This window comes from Balaenoptera borealis, assembly GCF_965194805.1.
Source record: "Balaenoptera borealis genome assembly, chromosome: 3".
In the NCBI taxonomy this organism is placed as follows: Eukaryota; Metazoa; Chordata; class Mammalia; order Artiodactyla; family Balaenopteridae; genus Balaenoptera; species Balaenoptera borealis.
In genome coordinates, this window is record NC_138866.1 from 30,153,599 (window position 1) to 30,174,241 (window position 20,643).

At 42.3% G+C, this 20,643-nt stretch overlaps 1 protein-coding gene across 9 annotated transcripts in view; it reads right to left on the bottom strand.

Annotated features, from left to right (window-relative positions):
* Positions 1–635: 635 nt before the first annotated feature.
* Positions 636–20,643, bottom strand: part of SIPA1L1 (signal induced proliferation associated 1 like 1) — a 376,440-nt gene continuing 356,432 nt past the window's right edge. For 7 of the 9 annotated variants that reach the window (XM_082384312.1, XM_082384318.1, XM_082384311.1 and 4 more), the window contains 5 exons: positions 19,401–19,647; positions 8,040–8,186; positions 6,032–6,146; positions 3,336–3,420; positions 636–2,659 (listed from right to left, as the gene is read on the bottom strand). In XM_082384312.1, the coding sequence (XP_082240438.1) occupies positions 2,516–2,659; positions 3,336–3,420; positions 6,032–6,146; positions 8,040–8,186; positions 19,401–19,647 (738 nt within the window). In that variant the 3' untranslated portion in view covers positions 636–2,515. The remainder of the gene's footprint in view (positions 2,660–3,335; positions 3,421–6,031; positions 6,147–8,039; positions 8,187–19,400; positions 19,648–20,643) is intronic. The other 2 variants (XM_082384319.1, XM_082384317.1) reach the window with 1 other exon arrangement.

Consider the following 20,643-nt stretch of genomic DNA (forward strand, 5'->3'; position numbering starts at 1 on the left):
TTATGGACAATCCACACACGGGTAATGAAGAGGGAACTAATTATAAAGTGCTCTGCAAATATTAAATTGTAAGCAGAGAGGGCAAATTAGGAATTCTCTATGGACATGTGAACAGACAGTATAAAAGCTTATTAAAATTCTAAAAGGGACAAAGTTTCAAGGATCATCTTGGGTGTTAATGGAGTCTGATGGAAAAATAAGGATACAAGGAGGGTCAATGAGTTGCTGGGTGGTCTTTCAAAGAAAGAGAATGGACTTGAGGACACGGGGAGGGGGAAGGGTAAACTGGGTTGAAGTGAGAGAGTGGCATGGACATAGATACACTACCAAATGTAAAATAGACAGCTAGTGGGAAGCAGCTGCATAGCACAGGGAGATCAGCTCAGTGCTTTGTGACCACCTGGAGGGGTGGGATGGGAAGGGTGGGGGGCGCGGGGCACGGGAGGGAGGAGATATGGGGGTGTATGTGTGTGTATAGCTGATTCGCTTTGTTGTGTAGTGGAGGCTAACAGACCATTGTGGACCGGCTGTGCTCCAGTAAAGATGTTAAGAAAAGAAAAGAAAAGAAAAGAAAAATAAATAAATAAATAAATAAATAAGAAAACCTCAAGCAATAATACCAAAGTGTTTTAAAAGAGTGTTTAAAATGAATTTTATTATTTGAATTTTACAAGTAGTCTTTAAAGGCTTCAAACAAGAACTCTGTTGCAAAACTCTAATAAATAGCTTGCCCCAAGTCCCCAGACAAAATGTAAAACAAAATAAAAACTAAACTCAGAAGGCTAAGCAAGACTTCAGAATGCTTGGATGTTAGCAGTATTTCTCATTTACAAAGAGATATCAGGCAATGTACAATCTCCTTCATACAAGTCAAAGAGAGAAAGAGACAGACAATTGAGATCTTTACAGAGCACTCCGAAATCTTCCTATTTCCATGACAGAAATGTCACCAGAAAAAAAAAAAATCCCATGGAGAAATCACAATCGTGAACGAAACTGTAGCATAAAAGTCTAGTGATGGGGGTGCGGGGGAGAAGAGAGGAAAATCCATCCCGTTTCTTTCAGGGATGGAGAGAGGAATGGGCTGAGATTACTTGGGGCAGGGAACTTCCAAGCAGGTGCCACTGGATAGCTGAACGTTCCCTTAGACCAGAGTTACCACTGAAGGGGCACAGGTGGCAATTTAGTGACAATTGTGAAGGCAAGAAACAAGGCCACCAGGAGCTCCCCTGGGGCCTCTCAACACTAGTGACCCAGTTTCTCTGTTCTGTGCAGGACTGAGAGCCTTGGAACAACGGCCAGGGGCCCAAAGCAGCTGCATCACTAGACAGGAAAAATAATAGCACATCAATCATTTGTGCAGCAGAATCCTTTGGAAGGCCACACGAGGATGCAGAAAATGCTGGGCTGAAATTGTACACTGGGACATGCAGGTCTCAAAAGGCCATTCCATTATCACAGTCATTGCTCCTAACAAGTAAGTATTAAAGTTCACAATTTAACATTCACTTTTCCTAGTTACAAATACTGGTGAAGTCTTGCTTTGGAGAGAAGGATTTACTAATTTATTAATAAGTTCATTTTGAGCAAGCTAAAAATACAATTTTGCCACATTGTAATCTTTAAAAATCTCAAACAAAAACTCCACTTTTGACCAAAATGCATACAAATCATATGATTTTTAGTTTGGAGGAATTCTGAAACCAATTACTGTTTGGAGCCAGGAGGCTATAGAAAGGCTGATCCCACTTTAGAGGGACTGACTGACTTAAGCCAAACAAAAAGGGCTCCAGCTCGGAGGAGCACACAGCACCTGGGACCATTTTCCCAGGGAAAGGAAGGAGGAAGTAGTGATGGCATAATGCAGGCTGGAAAAGGGGTGTGGCCCACAGCCTCCGTCTCTGCCTCTCTCTGGTTCACTGATTTGTTATTGTCAAGTAACCCCGATCCTGCTGAGCTCTGGAAGATAGGGACAGACACCACTAGCTCATGCACAAGCCATTCGAGGGAGGCAGGCGTTTTCTCAAAGCACCTCCCTCCCCAGGCATTTCAGGAACGAAGGTAAGGAAATCCCCCTCCCCAAATAAACAGTTTTTTAAAACTTTATTGTCTTCCTAGGAATAATGACATTTGTCAGGATACTGAGGGAAAGCTTGGGTTACCTGAAATAGATAAGAAAGAGCTGATGGAAATAGAGGCAGATGGGCCAGTGGGGGGAACCCTGGTCCTAGGCCCAGTTTCTTTTTAAATACATAACAACAGATAAAGATATTGTGCAAAAAAATAAAGACATTCACATTTTAGCAGTTAAACTTTTATTTTACTTTTTAAAATTTTTATTTACCTTTTTCTTTTTCTTTTCTACAAAAGGCAGATAATGATTGTTGATCTGCAATTGTTGTGTTGTTGTGCACTCCCCTCAAGGGGGCAGAGTTGGGAGCTGGGGCGGGAGCTCGGAGGATGCCTTCACCGGCGGCACCAAGGGGCGCGCGCCCCCGCGGCCCCCTCTCCCGGCCTAGCTCATGTCGATGGTGTTGAAGACCCACTCCGTGAACTTCTTCAGCTTGTCGGACGCATTCTGGGACTCCTCCTGCAGCCTCAGGTTGTCCTCTCGCAAGTGCTGAACCTCCGCCTGAAGGTGAGCTTTGTCTTCTTTTTCCTGGGAGGGCGAGCAGGGCAGGCAAGAACTAAGAGGGTGGCCCCACCCTGCCCAGCCGCTAGGAGTGGCTGTGGATCTGTGTGCGCCCTTCACCCGCTTCCCTCCTTCATTCCACTGAACAGCTGTCTACGTGGCCTGGTGCTGGGCCTTAAGATGCTCTCACCCAGGGAACGGGACTTCCAGAGGCATCCGCTACAGGTTGATTTTGGAATGTAAATACGTGACTGCATAGTTTAATGTCTTTGTTAAGTTGTAAGGAATAAGGGCTGTCTTACATTTTAGACGATTGCTCTGGGGGCTCCTGTCTTAATATAAAGCCACTCAAGAAACAAACAAACAGCATCTAATTCTTTTGGTGCAAGAGCCCGAATAGCAATGAGGACACGTGGGTCTGGGCTATGGACCAGGAGTGGGGAGGCCGGGAGAGGGCTGGCTGAGGTCTAAAGGCGTTCACAAAAAAGGGAACGCTTTTTCTGTGCGTGTGACAATGAAAGCTTTCTTGCACTATGTGTGTCAGTGGGAACCAAGCTCTAAGCAGCTCCCTAAACATGTGTTCGGAGAAAGTAGGGAAAACGCCCACATCTTATTCCACTAACAAACACTGCTGACGAAGGGCTCTCACAGTTCAAGGGCAGCTTGCGTGGACGGGGTAACCTGCTTCGAGAATATGCTTTACCTTCTTCAGATCTTCTCGAAGCACCTTCAGCATACCTTCCAGCTGGTCCACTTTAGAAGCCAGAGTGGGAGAGGAATTTTTACTGCTGGGAACAAGAAACAAAAGACCTTGCTGGCAGGAGCCTCCATGGCTGGCTTTGTTTGTTTGGCAATTTTTTTTTTTTTTTTTTTTTTTTAAAGAGGCGCCTGAATTTTCAAAATGGTTTTCAATGTCAAATTACTCAGTATGGTGACACAACTGTGCATTTTCATTTTAAAAAAGAAAATGGCAGTCTTAACAAAAGGTAATACAAGTGTGAACTACAGCCAATCAATGGCTTCCTTTGTTAAAGATGCTGCATCTTTGTGACAAAAGAACATAGGACAGTAAGTGAAAATGGCCTCTTTGGCAGCACAAGAAGAACCTTCTGGCAGACACGACTGTCAAACAGTGAAATGAGTATCTCTTCAGAGGCTTTAAGAAGAGGAGAGTTACTCCTCTCTGTGTGCATGTTGGCTGGGGTGGGGGGGGGTGCTGGGGCAGGCTCTACCTTGGGGCAACCCACTCACCCAGTGGCGACTGAGTCATCGGGCCCACGTCTTAACTTACACTAGTTTAAATATCTTCAAATATTAAAAAAATAAGGCTCCATCTTTCAGAAGCTTGTCAGTCCAACCTTAATGTCTTAAGCTCTTCGTTATTATGATCAGCAAACTCTAAGGCCCACAGTTTTCTTATTTTCTCCCATTTCATTTAAGTGCTAAAAATGCCATGCCAGTGGAGCACCAAAAGGAGGGGGAGTTAGAGGACGAGAAGGCCGTGTAACCAGCTGGACAGATGACACAGCTCGGCAGGGGCTGAAGACCTGTCAACTCTCCTTCCCCGACTCTCCTCTACTTGAATTCAAGCTCCAAAAAGTTTCCAGGCGAGTTCTAGCCAGAAGCACAACCTCAGCCTCACACAACCAAGAATCTGAAGGCTTCCACGGAGCCAACTGGCAGCTACCTGTTTCCAGAGGTCAAGGGGAAGAGGTGGCGACTCTGAACTCTTGGCATCATGAAATAAAAGGTATTCTTTACTTTAAAAATCGAAGTTCAAGTTGGAATTCCTGACCTACAATAAGCTGTGTCTGTCAACGTCTTCTGCTAATTCTAGGTCTACCGCAAGCCCACAGTGGCGTGGAGTGTCACAAGGCTGTAAATAAAATGGCATGATCATGACCTCCTCCCTTCTAAGCAAGACAGGACGACCCGTTAAACGCTGACAGTGAATGGATTTTAAAAGGGAAGCGGTCAGCTGCAATCCACAGCACCTCACAAGCGGGTCAGGTTTGCATGGGTTGAAGGCCAAAGATGTGACAGAATAAGAGGGGTGTTGGATGGGAAACACTGAGGCTGGGGATGGGGGCAGGGCTGTCCTTCACAAGCCGTCGAGTCCACACTCCCCGCTCCTGGCAGGGCTGACGCAGCCACTGCAGGCTGTCAGTAACTCTCAGTGGCGTATCTTGATTTCTGAAGGTCTGCAAAATGAATTCTGTGACTGTGATAGTCTTTAAGAACATATTTAACTCCATTTGCATTTGCTCATCCACACCGAACAAAGCCCCAATCATCCTCCTCATCTTAAGCTTCTACAGGTTCTACAAAGATTTAGGAACCGCTTAATAATCCCTTCTCAGGAGAACAGTCTTTGCTCACTCAGACTTCTCTTCATCCTAAGAAGGGAGACATTTGGGGCTCTCCCCTCGACTCTGCAATTTTTAAAAAAGTGCTCAACAGCCAAACTAACTGCCTCTTTCCTTCCCCAACTGTCCCAACAATAGGATAAATGCAGCGTCTGTTACACTCACAACGAACGAGCCATTGCTCTTATACTTCCTCTTGAAGAGGGTTTCCTTACAGACTTGCTTCAGAAGTCTTCAAGCACAAGTCACCGGTATGTCTCTGCAAACCTATGCCAACCTCACTCTTCCCGTTACTGGCTGTTTCTGACCAAGTTTTCTAGATACCTGGATGCTTATCCATCATCAAAAGGTTTTAAGAGATTTCAAATTGATGAAATTATTCTCCGTTAAGGAGGGCTTACTATGTGTCCACGGCTGACCGTTGGGATGCTTTAATACATAGGAACATCACACATTTATCCAACAACCTCACCATTTGAAACTGAGGGGGAAATGGAAAAGTCAGCGAGTCCATACCCTTAACTCAGCTACTGCTTTTTTTTTTAACTTCTTATTTTACATAAATCTTTTTCTTACCTATCCTGGTGACCCAGTTCTAATGTAGGTCTGAAGCAGAACGTTGGGAGCTGCTAAGATGCAGGCACATTTACAAGCATGACCAACTGACAGCTTCAAAACTGACAGACTCAAAAACCAGACTCAAGGACTAAACGCATAGGAGTCCGAGGATATTCAGCGCAAATGATTTCTCTTACCTTACCTAATAAACCCTGAGGACACAAATGTACTACGGCATTAAATAATAATGAATATTCATAATGATGACTTTTAAGCCATCAAGAACAGTTTCATGGTGTTTAGAGTATTTGGTTACAAAGCATTCGAACAAGAAGTGAAGCGTCTGGCGCCGCAGTGATGAGCTTCAGTCAGCTGATCCACGTGGCCTCCATCGCCTCTTCCCCACACCTGCTGTCTGTCACTAGCGGAGGTGATGTGTGGTGTGGAGTGGTACCCTCACCACTGGATGACTAACCTGCTGTAAGACTTCATCTGGGCCAGAGCCTGGTCTTCAAGCTGGTCATTGTTGGATGCAGCACTCAGGGGGCGATGGTTTTCATCACTAGCAGCAAAGAACGAGGCTCTCTGGACTGAAACGGAGAGGAGAAACCATTCAGTATTTTGGAACTGGATCCTGGGCCCTCTCTATGGGGGCCCTCCATTTCTAAAAGAAATGGCCTACACGCACAGTCAGATCTAATCAAGGGGCAGGAATGCATCGGAAACCTTATCTCCCAACCCTTGTAGGAAAAATTTTTTACTGTTTTAGCTGGAAGAGGATAGTAACATTGTAATTTCTCTTTTAAAAACAGCTGTTGTGACTCAACTTCTATTCCAGCTTTTCCCTTCTTGCTCGTAAAAGTACCATTCTATTGTTTCCCCGGAAACAGGCCTCGTGCCAAATTTCCAGACCGATGCTTTCCACTCAGTGACAACATGAAACGCATTAAAGAGCTAGTACTAAGCTTCTTGAGGCTTCCTGAAGTATGCTTTCCCTAAGACTCCTGGCCACCTTGGTGGGCTTTAGCCTAGGCACGCACCACCTCTGTTTCAAAATACACAAACTTCAGGCTTGAGCCAAGAAAAAAATCAAATTAAAAAAAAAAAAATCTCCCACTGAAAAACCAAAACTTCTTTGCAGCAACATGGATGGACCTAGAGATTGTCATACTGAGTGAAGTAAGTCAGAGAAAGACAAATATCATGTGATATCACTTATATGTGGAATCTAAAAAAAGGGTACTAATAAACTTATCTACAAACCAGAAGTAGAGTTACAGATGTAGAAAACAAACTTATGGTTACCAGGGGGTAAGGCGGGGGAGGGATAAATTGGGAGATTGGGATTGACATGTACACACTACTATACATAAAACAGATAACTAATAAGGACCTACTGTATAGCACAGGGAACTCAATACTCTGTAATGGCCTATATGGGAAAAGAATCAAAAAAGGAATGGGTATATGTACATGTAGAACTGATTCATTTTGCTGTACACCTGAAACTAACACAACATTGTAAATCAACTATACTCCAATAAAAATTAAAACAAAAAACAAAACTGTGATTTTATATGAAGGAGAGTGACCAACACATTGAAATTTACAATCAAGTCAGTCCTGGGGAATTGCCATCAGCTAAAATGGGGATTCACTGTTCACTGCTCTGTGGTTGTCTGTCTGACTTCTGAATTCCATGGCCTAGGCAATTGGCTCCCCCAAACTGGAGCCTGACTGAAGAGCAACTTTCAATCCTTCCAAGTAAGGGCAATAAAACAAAAACTCAAAACCAATCAATCACCTGCTAGCACCATCATTTTACAAAGACCATTTTAGCATCAAAAAATCTGGAAGGGCAACCTTAGAGTCAGTCTATCATCAAAAAAAGACCTATGACAGCCTCATGTCAACACACACAGCAATACTTCTTTTAGTTTTTTTCTATTTCAGCAGAGCAGGTCAGCACTAGTCTAAGGGCCTGCATTTAAGGACCACTGGCTTAACGCAAGCACACAGCCAGTGGGTTGACGTAGGAACGAAGCAGGCAGAAAGCACACCTGCTACCACACACCCGAGAGATGAGTGAGAAGAGCAGAGGGAGGAGCCTGGGGCCGGGCCAAGCAGGACGAGCATCCTAACAGATCCAACCGCGCGTTGAGCAATGACGTCTTTACGAGGTGATAAAAAACCCTCCCGGACACGTGCTGTTTTCAGTCAAGTGACAGCTGGGGTTCCCCTGCACTCTGCCCTTCTCGGATACAGGGAGGCGAGGCATCCGTGTGACGAAGTCCCGTGTAGAGGAAACACTGGGTTCCACCTGATTAAATCTGACAGTGGGGGCCCCTACCAAGTGCTCAAGAACTGTTAGCTCAACTGGTTTCCGGCTGCGCTGGTAAAATGTGTGTGTTGTCAGTGTGTCCAGAGCTCTCACGCTGCCCACGGCCTCAGTGTGGCCCAGCCTGGGTCGTCAGCAGACTCACCCTCATACGCCTTGGCAGCGTCCACCAGGTTGGACCAATCCAAATCCGCAGCGGCGTCGGGCAGGGGCATCAGGCCGGGGTCGGGCATGGGCGGCCTTTGGGTGTCCTGGATGTCATTGAGGGAGCTGTCCGAGGCTGAGAACTCTCCTGCAGGAAGGGACAAGGGATAAGATGCTTCTCATGCCCACAGGAGAACCCCTCAAAGTTTTACCCATTTTCTGTTACAATATATTGGTAAGTCATTTGTTACCTGGAATCAGTTTCTAGTCTAACAAACAGGCCATTAGTGGTCATTCTAAAGCTGAGTGGAACTAGGGATTGACTTCCTCCAACCTTAATTCACTTTTGTATAACCTCCCACTGTCCCATTTCTAGTGGGGTGAGTCTTGGAAAAGTCAGTCCTGCACCGAGGCAATGTGTCTGCTTTGGCAGGAGCTGCTTGTCTACGGTGGGACCCAGGGCAGCTCCCCATGTTTCCTCGCAGAGTCGAGAGATTCAGGCTGGGGTGAAGGGACCTACTTCAAGAGAGGTGGGTTTTGCAGCCAGGCCAGGGAGGCTTGGTGATGCTTGTGTGAGGGGATAGGAAAGCTTATTCTTATCTTCACTGGAACCTGGGATCTGACTGCCCTCCGTGTGGACTCCCTGCACCCCTGGGACTGGTGAGGGACATCCCTGGCCCACGTCTGTCCTGTATCCCAGGAGCAGCCCACTGGTTTCTGCAGTTGGATGTATCCAGGGTGGTGTGAGAACCAAATCAGAGCACGTGAGAGTGAGTGCTGGGTCACCCAGCAGAGTTAACATAGGTTAACTGGTGTTGGCATCCTTCTCCTTCCCAAGGACACGCTAAGCAACTCTTGGCATCAGTTTTCTTTTTTTTTTTTTATGCACATTTTATAATCTTAAGTTCTTATTTAAGAATGTACAAATACAAGGTACGACAGACTTCAGCAGTCTTAGTTGAGTGCCAAGAATAATATAGAAAAGGAAGATAGTTGATAAATGAGTTTACAGGGTTATAATCTTAAGACAGTGAAAATGTAGAAAGACAAAAAAAAAATGGTCCACATCAAAAAAACTTAAAAAAAAATCAATTATGTAAACTTACGACTAAATAAATCATATTTTTAAAAGATGGTACTTGGGCTTCCCTGCTGGCGCAGTGGTTGGGAATCTGCCTGCCAATGCAGGGGACACGGGTTCGAGCCCTAGTCTGGGAAGATCCCACAAGCCACGGAGCGACTAGGCCCGTGAGCCACAGTTACTGAGCCTGCGCGTCTGGAGCCTGTGCTCCGCAACAAGAGAGGCCACGATAGTGAGAGGCCCGCACACCACGATGAAGAGTGGCCCCCGCTCGCCTCAGCTAGAGAAAGCCCTTGCACAGAAACAAAGACTCAACACAACCAAAAATAAAAAAAAAATATAAATAAATAAAAAAAAACTATTCCCTTTAAAAAAAAAAAAAGATGGTACTCAAGACTCATCACTGGTTGATTACTTTTTTTTGCTATTTTCTATGTTGTGGAGGTATCTATATGGTGGATATATGGTGGTATCTATATGGACATCTCTTCCCAGTTTGCTTTCAGTGACATCACTTTGGTAACCTGAAATCAGCCGTAGTAGGAGTATATCTACACCACAATAACCGGCAAGTGCTGCAAGTCAGGGCCTTTGCCTCCTTCCAGGAGCTGACTGTTAAACGTTTACCAGCACAACAAGAATCATACTTCCAATGGGGACAAAAAGACACTGAGAGAGACTCAGCTGGGAAGTGATGTGATAAACTTTGTTCATTGGGAAGATCATTTTGGTTTTTTTTTTTTTTTAATTCAAACAGAAAGTCACAAAAATAATCATCCTCATCAGTTCACTCAGTCCCATGTAATTAATTTTTTTTTTCATCTTAATCTTTTGTTAGCACTTTTATGAATTCATCAGTTTTCCATTAGAGTTCTGAAAATGCTTATTCATTCAGTTCAGCAGTATAGTCAGTTACCAGAAACCTGTACAGTTTTCGATTTACAGCAGCCAAACATCCCAAGCCCCTTCTAAGGTGACAATTTTTAAAAATACAAATATTAAACTACAGTAACAGCTAATCTCTGCTTATCCTGGGGATGGGAGGAGTGGGTGAAATGAGCCCCTCTGTGCCGTGGAGGTCGTGCTGCTACCGCTCAGGTTCATATAGGTGGAGAAGCGAGGGAAACGTAGCTCAGGAAACGAAGATGCTCTCAATGGGGCAGCAGCTGGGGCAGCAACGAGAGCAGAGCATGTGCCTCCGTGAGAAGGGTCACCCGCACAATGTGACTGTAACACTAAAACTCACGCAAACACAAAGCTGAAAGTGAACTTCTCAGTTAAAATCTCTAAGCGACTCTGGAAATAACTGTGTACAATGAGTTAAAAAGTTTTGTCAATTATGATGGCCTATAAACCAGAGTATATTTAGCGCTTGCTTTCCCTTTCAAATTACATAAAGAACTGGTCTGAAGTGCAGCTACTAGTTATTAATGTGCTTAACATTAGCAAAGTTATGAGTAAATGGAAATCAACAAATGTTGCCTGATATTAAAGGCTCAGTTGTATTTAAACTTGCTCCCACCAAGGGTAAGTAGTTGGAATGATTTACAATGTTGTGTTAGTTTCTGATGTACAGCAAAGTGATTCAGTACATATATATATATATATATTTTTTTTTTTTTTTTTTTTTTTTTTCTTTTTCAGATTCTTTGGAACAGACAGTTTTGTGTGTCACACACAACCCTTCTGCCCTTTTATCTCTGGGGCCCAAATTTCCACTTGGAAAAAAAAGAAGTCGCCCATTCCCCAAACACTTCTCAGTATCTCAGTGGTGGTCACACCACCGAGGCCAAGGCGTAGGGATCAGCCCACCAAGGACTGCTCAGTTTAGGGCGTGGGATCACTGTGGCTGCTGCCTGACTTTTAGGAAAGCAAGAAGAGGTGATGGGAAGGGGCTGAGAGAGGGTGGCCCGCTCCTTCCCTTCCTCAGTGCCAGGCCTTCAGCCCCAGGCTTCACAGGGAAGGTGTGAGGGGAGCAGATTTCCAGGCTGTTCTCTTAGTATGTGAGCTTCTAGAAGGCAGGGCCTACTGTGACATGACACATGCACACAGGCTTTCACAGAGGGTTTATTTTTATCCCTATAAAGGTTAAAAAAAATGGGGAAGTGAAAGAAACATTCAAGGTAGGCAGGAAGTTGTAAGACGAATGGAGGGCAGGGAGGGTGGTCCCAATGCAGGGAGAGAAGGGGAGAAAAGAAGGCTACTCTTTAGGGCACAACTAGGAGGAGGTGGTTTCTAGTGTCCAGATGGTAAGAAGTGGTCATTTCATGTGTCAACTTTGGTTCATAGATGGTGACCTTTCAGAGCAAAGAGAAATCAGGTTCAAGCCATAGTTGGACCTCTTATAAAGAGGGAGGAGGGGGAAGCTGATGTGATTTTTGAGTGATGTCTGCCACAGGGGAGAAGGGGAGAAGGGAACTGTGTGGGAAGCAGGATGGAGATGATGGAGGAACAGTCATGGGAGTGGGTTGAAAGCTCAGAAAAGATGCAGGGAGAAAGAAAACTAGGAAGGCAGGAGATTGAAAGAAAACACTGCTTCAGAGAAGAAGCAGAAGGAAAAGAAATTGGGTATAAATGGACATAGAGAGAGATAAAGCTGCAGAACTCCCTGAAGGAAAAAGGGCAGAAGGGAGGTGGGGTTACAGCCATATGTATAATAAGCAGGCACACAGGTTCCATAATAGGTATCTGCTGTGCTGGGCAATAGTGGGAGGGTAGGTGCAGAACCCTGGAACGGAGTTGGACAGAGGAGAAAGAAAAAAAGCAATTTTTTTTGGTCCCCGAAGATGGCCCTTAATAAAACTGGGATCAAGTAAGGTGATGGAGGAACAAGGCATTTATGAATCAAAGGGAAGAATACGGAGGTGCCCGTCATCAATAAGCCTTTTCCTAAATAATACTCACTCACTCAATGAATGAATGAGTCAACAAGTGAGTGGCCAGCACCACAGCTAATATTCTCACAGCTGGGAAAGACAGAACAATGGTGTGGCTCAGGGAAGCCAGTGGATAAAATTCTCTAAGAAATAACTAATCTGGTGTTAGCCAAATTTGCCCAATCCTAACAACAGCAGCTGGGATGTTTGGTAAAAATACAATACAAACCACACTTTTGTATTCAAATTCAGCAGGTCTTGGGTGAGGTCTGGAAATCTCTATTTTTAACAAGCATCCCAAAGGAGAGCTTTTTACCACATCAGGTGCCCCAGTTCTGTGGCTGCTACACAGTGTCTGTCCCTTGATCGTCTGGCTCTGGAGCCCAAGAGGAGCTCATGTTTCTGGGTCCCACGGGACTCTAACACCTGAAGAGGCAGTTCTTGGCAGGCTACCACCCCTCCAGGGCACTGCCAGGCAGCAGACTGAAACACACCCCCAGTCTTTCTGTGAAAGAGTCCTATTTGCTTGTCCTGGAGCTTTGGCCACAGGCATAGCCTTCTGTTTTGGCACATTTAGAGGCCTACAAGGTGCTCTCAGGGAACAGAGGCCAGTGGACACAATCTTTGTGCTCTCCATCTGCCTCACTCCAGCTCATAGGCATCTCCAGAAAGGCGCTTATACATACATCTGGTGCCCCAGTACTTAAGACTGCCACCCGGCAGACACCTCCAGGTCACTGGTGGTGGTGGTGGTGGTGGTGGGGTGGTGCGTATACTTGTGGTCCCATAGGACTGTACATACATGCATACTTTAAAAGCTGCTGCCTGAGATTCCGGTTTCCAATCTAAGTGATGACTGAGATCTAAATGATGACTGAATCTAAGTGATGACTGAGATCCATCCCTTGGAGACACTGACAGGTCTTGTCACACCCTCAGCTCCTGGAGGCTCTTAAAAATAAACTAGGCTGCTTGGACAATGACAAAAGTTTGAGAGACAACCAAGAGCTAGGGCAGGGTAGGAAGATATGGTTCACCTTCTACATGAGACCACTCCATCAGAGCTGGGAGAGGTGGCTGTTTTACCTAATACGTAGAAACAAACATAGCATCAAGGAAGATGAAGAAACAAAGGAAAATGTTCCAAATGAAAAACACAAGAAAAATCTCAGCAAAAAGTCTCAATGAAATGAAGATAAGTAACTTACCAGATAAAGAGTTAAAAATGATGGCCAAGATGTTCACGAAGCTTGAGAGAAGAAAGGATGAACACAGTGAGAACTTCAACAAAGACACAGAACGTAAAAGAGAGTACCAAACAGAAGTCACAGAGCTGAAGAATATAGTAACTGAACTGAAAAATACACTAGAGGGGCTCAACAACAGACTAGATGAAGCAGAAGAAAGGATCGGTGAAGTCTAACATAGGGTAGAGGAATTCAGTCAATCAGAGAGGCAAAAAGAAAAAAGAATGAAAAACAGTGACGAGAGCTTAAGGGACACATGGGGCAACATCAAGCGGACCAACATTCACATTATAGGGGCCCCAGGAGAAATAGTGGCTGAAAACTTCCCTAACCTGGGGAAGGAAACAGACATCTAGATCCATGAAGTCCAGAGAGTTCCAAAAAAGATGAACCTGAAGAAAACCACACCAAAACACATAATTCAAACACATAATTCAAATGTCAGTTTAACAGTTTAACAGTTAAAGAGAAGGAGAGGGACTTCCCTGGTGGTGCAGTGGTTAAGAATCCGCCTGCCAATGCAGGGGACACGGGTTCGAGCCCTGGTCTGGGAAGATCCCACATGCCGCGGAGCAACTAAGCCCGTGCACCACAGCTACTGAGCCTGTGCTCTAGAGCCTGCAAGCCACAACTACTGAGCCTGTGAGCCACAACCACTGAAGCCCGTGCGCCTAGAAGCCGTGCTCTGCAGCAAGAGAAGCCACCGCAATGAGAAGCCCGTGCACTGCAACTAGAGAAAGCCCGCGCAGCAACAAAAACCTAACCTAACCAAAAATAAATAAATTAATTTAAAAAAAAAAGAAGAGAGAAGGAGAGAATCTTAAAAGCAGGAAGAAAAGAACAACTTGTTACATAGAAGGGAACACCCCGTTAGACTATCAGCACATTTTTTAGGAGGAACTTTGCAAGCCAGAGGGGAGCGGCATGATATATTCAAAGTGCTGAAAGGAAAAAACTGCCAACAAAGAATACTCTACCTGGCAAAGCTGTCAATTCAGAATTGAAGGAGAAATAAGAGTTTTTCAGATAAGCAAAAGCAAGGAAGTTCATTACTACACTGGTCTTACAAGAATTGTTAAAGGGACTTCTTTAAGCAGAGAGAAAGAGTGCTAATTAGTAATAAGAAAACATATTAAAGTATGTATCTCACTGGAAAAGGTAAATATATAGTAAAGGGGTGAACTGACCATTTGTAAAGCTAGTATGAAGGTTAAAAGACAAAAGTAGTAAAAATAACTATAACTATAATAAGTTAAGGGATACGCAAGATAAAAAGATGTAAATTTTACATAAAAACATGAAATGGGGTGGGGAGTAAAAGTTAGAGCTTTAGAATGTGTTCAAATTTAAGTTGTTCTCAACTTAAAACAGACTGTTATAAGTTGTTTTAAGTAAGCCTCATGGTAACCACAAAGCAAAACTCTATAGTATATACACAAAAGAGAAAGAGAAAGAAACCAAAGCATGCCACTAAAGAAAGTCATCAAACCACAAGGGAAGACAGTAAAGAAGAAGAAAGGATCAGAGGAAGTACAGGCAGCCAGAAAACAACAAAAATGGTAAAAGTACATAGTTATTGATAATTACTTTAAATGTAAATGAACTAAATTCTTCACTTAAAAGACATAGAGTGATTGGATAAAATATATATATCTAATTGCTGCTTCAAGAGATTCACTTCACATGTAAGGACACACACAAAGGGATGGAAAAAGATATTCCACGCAAAAGGAAACCAGAAGAAAGCTGGGGTAGCTATACTTACATCAGATGAAATAGACTTTAAGACAAAGACTGTAGTAAGAGACAAAGATCATGACATAATCCTAAAGCAGTCATTCAACAACAGAATATAACATTTGTAAATATTTGTGCACATAACCTAGGAGCACCTAATTATATAAAGCAAATATTAATAGACCTCAAGGGAGAAGAGACAGGAATACAACAACAATAGGGGACTTTAATACACCACTTTCAACAAATGATAGATCACCCAGACAAAAAAACAATAAAGAAACATTGGCCTTAAATGACATGTTAGACTGATGGTCTTAACGGAAATACAGAACATTCCATTCAAAAGCAACAGAATGCACATTCTTCTCAGGTGCATATGGAATATTCTCCAGGATGGACCATATGTTAGGCCACAGCAAGTCTTACTAAATTTAAAAAGATTAAAACCATATCAAACATCTCTTCTGACCACAGTGGTATGTACCAGAAATTGATTACAGGAGAAAACTGGAAAATTCACAAATAGGTAGAGATTAAACAAACAACATGCTACTGAACAACCGATGGATCTAAGAAGAAAGCAAGAGAAACTTAAAAAATACTTTGAGACAACTGAAAATGGAAATACAACATACCAAATTATGGGATGCAGCAAAAGCAATTCTAAGAGGGAAGTTCATAACAATAAATGCCTACATCAAGAAATGAGAACGATCTCAAAAAACCAAATTTTACCTCTCAAGAAACTAGGAAAAGAAGAAGAATTGAAGCCCACAGTTAGTAGAAGGAAGGAAATAACAAAGATCAGAGCAAAATAAATGAAAGACTAAGAAGAGAACAGAAAAGATCAATGAAACTAAGAGCTGGTTCTTTGAAAAAAAATAAACGAAATTGATAAACCTTTAGCTACACTCAGGAAAAAAAGAGAGGACTCAAAATCAGAAATCAAAGAGGAGATGTTACATCTGATACCACAGAAATACAAGGGATTGTAAGATACTACTATAAACAGTCATATGCCAACAAACTGGACAACTTCAAAGAAATGGAACACACAACCTACCAAGACTGAATCATGAAGAAATAGAAGATCTGAACAGACAAATTACTAGTAAGGAGATGGAATCAGTAATCATAAATCTCCCAACAATGAAAGTCAGAACTCAGACAGCTTTACTGATGAATTCTACCAAACATTCAAAGGAGATTTAATACCATTCCTTCTTAAACTCTTCCAAAAAAATAGAAGAGGAGGGAACACTTCCAAACACATTTTACGAGGCCAGCATTACCCTGATGTGGAAACCAGACAAGGATGCCACAAGAAAAGAAAATTATAGGCCAATATCCCTAAAAACATGGATGCAAAACTCCTCAACAAAATATTAGCAAACCTAATTCAACAATATGTTAAGAGGATCATATACCATGTTCAAGTGGGTTTTATTCCAGGGATGTGATAAGGATGGTTCATCAATGTGATAAACCACATTAACAAAATGAAATATAAAAATCATATGATCATCTCAATAGATGCAGAAAAAGCATTTTACATTTTCAACATCCATTTGTGATAAAAACTCTGAACAAAGTGGGTATAGAGGGAACATACCTCATCATAATAAAAACCATATATCACAAGCCTACAGCTGATGCCATACTCAACTTTGAAAAGCTGAAAGCTCTAAGGTCAGGAACAAGACAGGATGCCCACTCTCACCACTTTTATTCAACATAGTATTGGAAGTCCTACCCAGAGCAGTTAGGCAAGAAAAATAAATAAAAGGCATCCAAATCAGAAAGGGAGTAAAACTGTCACTATTTGCAGATAACATGTCATATGTAGAAAACCTTAAAGACTCCACCAAAAAATTATTAGAACTAATCAAAGAATTCAGGAAAGTTGTAATACACACAATCAAAACAAAAAAACCTGTTGTTTCTATTTACTAACAACAAGCTATCAAAAGGATATATTAAGAAAATCCCATATACAAAAAAGAATAAAACACCTAGGAATAAATTTAACCAGGGAGGTAAAAGACCTGTACACTGAAAAATACAAGACATTAATGAAAAAACTGACGAAGACACAAATAAATGAAAAGACATTCAATGCTCACGGATTAGAAGAATACTGTTAAAATGTCCATACCACCGAAGCAATCAACATATTCAAAGCAATCCCTATCAAAATTCCCATGGCATATTTTACAGAAATAGAATAAACAATCCTAAAATTTGTATGGAACCACAAGAGACCCTGAATAGCCAAATCAGTGTTGAGAAGAACCAAAAAACTGGAGGCATCATGCTCCTGATTTCAAATTTTATTACAGCGGTACAATAAAACAGTATGGTATTGGCATAAAAATAGACACACAGATCAATGGAACAGAATAGAGACCCCCAAAATAAACCCACACATATATGATCAATAAATTTATGACAAAGGAGGCAAGAATATACAATGGGGAAAGGACAATCTTTTTAATAAATGGTGTTGGGAAAACTGGACAGCTACATGCAAAAGAATGAATGTGGACCACTATTTTACACCATATGCAAAAGTTAACTCATAATGGATTAAAGACTTGAACGTAAGACCTGAAACCATAAAAATCCTAGAAGAAAACATACATGGTAAGCTCCTTGACATCAGTCTCGGTGATGATTTTTTGGTTCTGACACCAAAAGCAACAAAAGGAAAAATAAACAAGTGGTATTACATCAAACTAGAAAGCTTCTGTGCAGCAAAGGAAACCATCAAAAAAATGAAAAGGCTACCTACCGAATGGGAGAAGATATTTGCAAATCACATATCTGATAAGGGGTTAATATCCAAAATATGTAAGGAACTCATACAACTCAATAGCAAAAAAGCAAACAATCCAAGTAAAAAAATGGGTAGAAGATTTGAATAGACGTGTTCCCAAAGAAGACATACAGATGGCCAACAGGTATATGAAAAGATGGTCAACATCACTCATCATCCAGGAAATGCAAATCGAAACCTATTGAGATGTCATCTCATAACTGTTGAATGGCTATTATCAAAAAGACAACAAATAACAATTGTTGGTGAGAATGTAGAGAAAAGGGAGCCCTTGTGCACTGTTCATGGGAATGTAAATTGGTGCAACCACTATGGAAAACAGTATGGAGGGTCCTCAAAAAATTAAAAATAGAATTACCATATGATCCACCAATTCTACTTCTGGGTATTTAACCAAGGAAATAGAAAACACTAACTCAAAAAGATATGTGCACCCCCATGTTCACTGCAGCATATTTACAATAGCCAAGACATGGAAGCCACCTTAGTGTCCACTGATGGATGAATGGATAAAAAAAATGTGGACACACACACAATGGAATATTATTCTGCCATTAAAAAAAGAATGAAAATTTAGAGTCATAGATGTAGAAAACAAACTTATGATTACCAGGGGGGAGAAGAGGAGGAGGGGTAAATTGGGAGATTGGGATTGACATATACATACTACTATATATAAAATAGATAACTACTAAGAATCTACTGCATAGCACGGGGAACTCTATCCAATACTCTGTAATGACCTATATGGGAAAATAATCTAAAAAAGAGTGGATATATGTATATGTAGAACTGATTCACTTTGCTGTACAGCAGAAACTAACCCAACATTGTAAATCAACTATGCTCCAATACAAATTAATTAAAGAAAAGAATGAAACGTTGCCATTTGCAACAACACGGCTGGACCTTGAGGGCACTGTGCTAATTGAAAAATGTCAGAGAAAGACAAATACTGTACGATCTAACTCACTTATATGTGAAATCTAAAAAAAAAAAATTTTGAGCTCATAGATACAGAGAACAGACTGGTGGTTGCCAGAAGTAGGGTGGGGGTAGTGAAAGATGCTGGAGGGAGTCAAAAGTACAAATTTCCAGTTATAAAATAAATGAGTCATGGGGATATACAGCATGGTGACTATTGTTAATACTGTACTGCATATCTGAAAGCTGCTACAAAAGTATATCTTAAAAGTTCTCATCAGAAGGAAAAAAAAAAAACTTTATGTATGGAGACGGATGTTAACTAGACTCGTTGTGATCGTTCTGCAATATATACAAATATCAAAACATTATGTTACACATCTGAAACTAATATAATGTTATATGTCAATTATACCTCAACTAAAAAAAAATAAACCAAGCATTCTAGATGACTCTTGCGGTCTGGTGAGGCTCAATCCCTGTGGTCTGGGACTCTAGGTGAGAGGCTGAATGAGGGAGGGGTGATGAGCCCAGATAATCAGAGCAAGCAAGCAGGACTTCCTCTAAGTCTCATTCTTGAGCAAACTGAGTGGCACGTGTCTGGGGACACTGGCCATCATAAGCAGGGCTGTTCAGCTGCAGCTGAAGACACACTTACCGTGCAATGACTTCATTCCCAAGGTGTAAGAAGGCCTCCGCAATGGAAGAGACTTGGGGAGAGAAGGGTACGTGCTACTGAAGAGGACATCGTTGGGCAGGGCTTGGTCCAGAAGCGAAGCCCTTGAGGTGAAAAAGTGCTCCCTCTGGCCGCTGTAAATACTCTCATCGGACAGCGTTCTGTGCAAGGCCCGCCTTGAGGTGGGAGTGGTGGGAAAGGGAGACTGAGGAGAGGAGAGCGCGTGGAACTGAAAAATAGCGTCAAGACAACAGAAAGTCAATCTTCTGGGTCACATACCCAAGACTGGGGGCGGAGGATGGGTGGGTTAACAAAATCACTCTGGTAGACACGACCCTTCCAATCCTGGAGCCCAACAAGGAAGCCTCAAGGTCCACCATCACTGTCTACGTCCTTAAGGGCTAAAATAGGAGTTCCGGGCACCGCATCCTCACAGCCCAGCAGGCTGGCTGCAGCCGATCAGTGCTCAGTACAAAGTTCAGATGTGGGATTAAGCGGATTCATCACTATCGTGTCATGGTTAACAACAAGACTTTAGGATCAGACAAATATGGGTTTTATTTGAATCCCGTGTCTTTGACCAAATCATGTTATTGCTCTGAGCCCAATTCCTCGTCTATGAAATGGGGCCACCTCTCAGGATTATTATGAGGATTCCATGAAACACTGGACTGAGCACAACAGTATGTTATCAGTGGTGTTATGAAATAATGTCATGGTCTCCAGCGAAACAGCCTTGATGCCAGGAAGGTATCCTCAGAAGCCTGTCAAGCGACTGCATGTTTGCCAGACAACAAGAGCCTCTGATCATCACAATATATTCACTCAAATAACAGGTGGCTTTTGAAAGCATTAACTACTAATATTATACTTAATGAGCTTGGGAGATAATTTATTTTTTTAGATGGATTTCTATTCGTGAAATAAAAATAGGGAAGTCATCTTTATAAGTGACAAGTATTTATACAGTTATGTATAAATGACAAAATCTCCAGAGAGCTGTATCTCTTTTAATGTCTTTTGTCTTTGTGACCAGATTTGATTTTTATTTGAGATTTTCCTACAAATAGCAAGCTTCTGAGAATTCCATTCATGGAGAAAAAATAGACACGTTAACAATATTGAAATATCCAGCATCCTGCAAGCCAACAGAGTATGTGGTCCATTAACAGAGTTATCCTTATTCAGTTCCTCTTAGTTAACGGTTCACGTTGGCAGGGAGAAC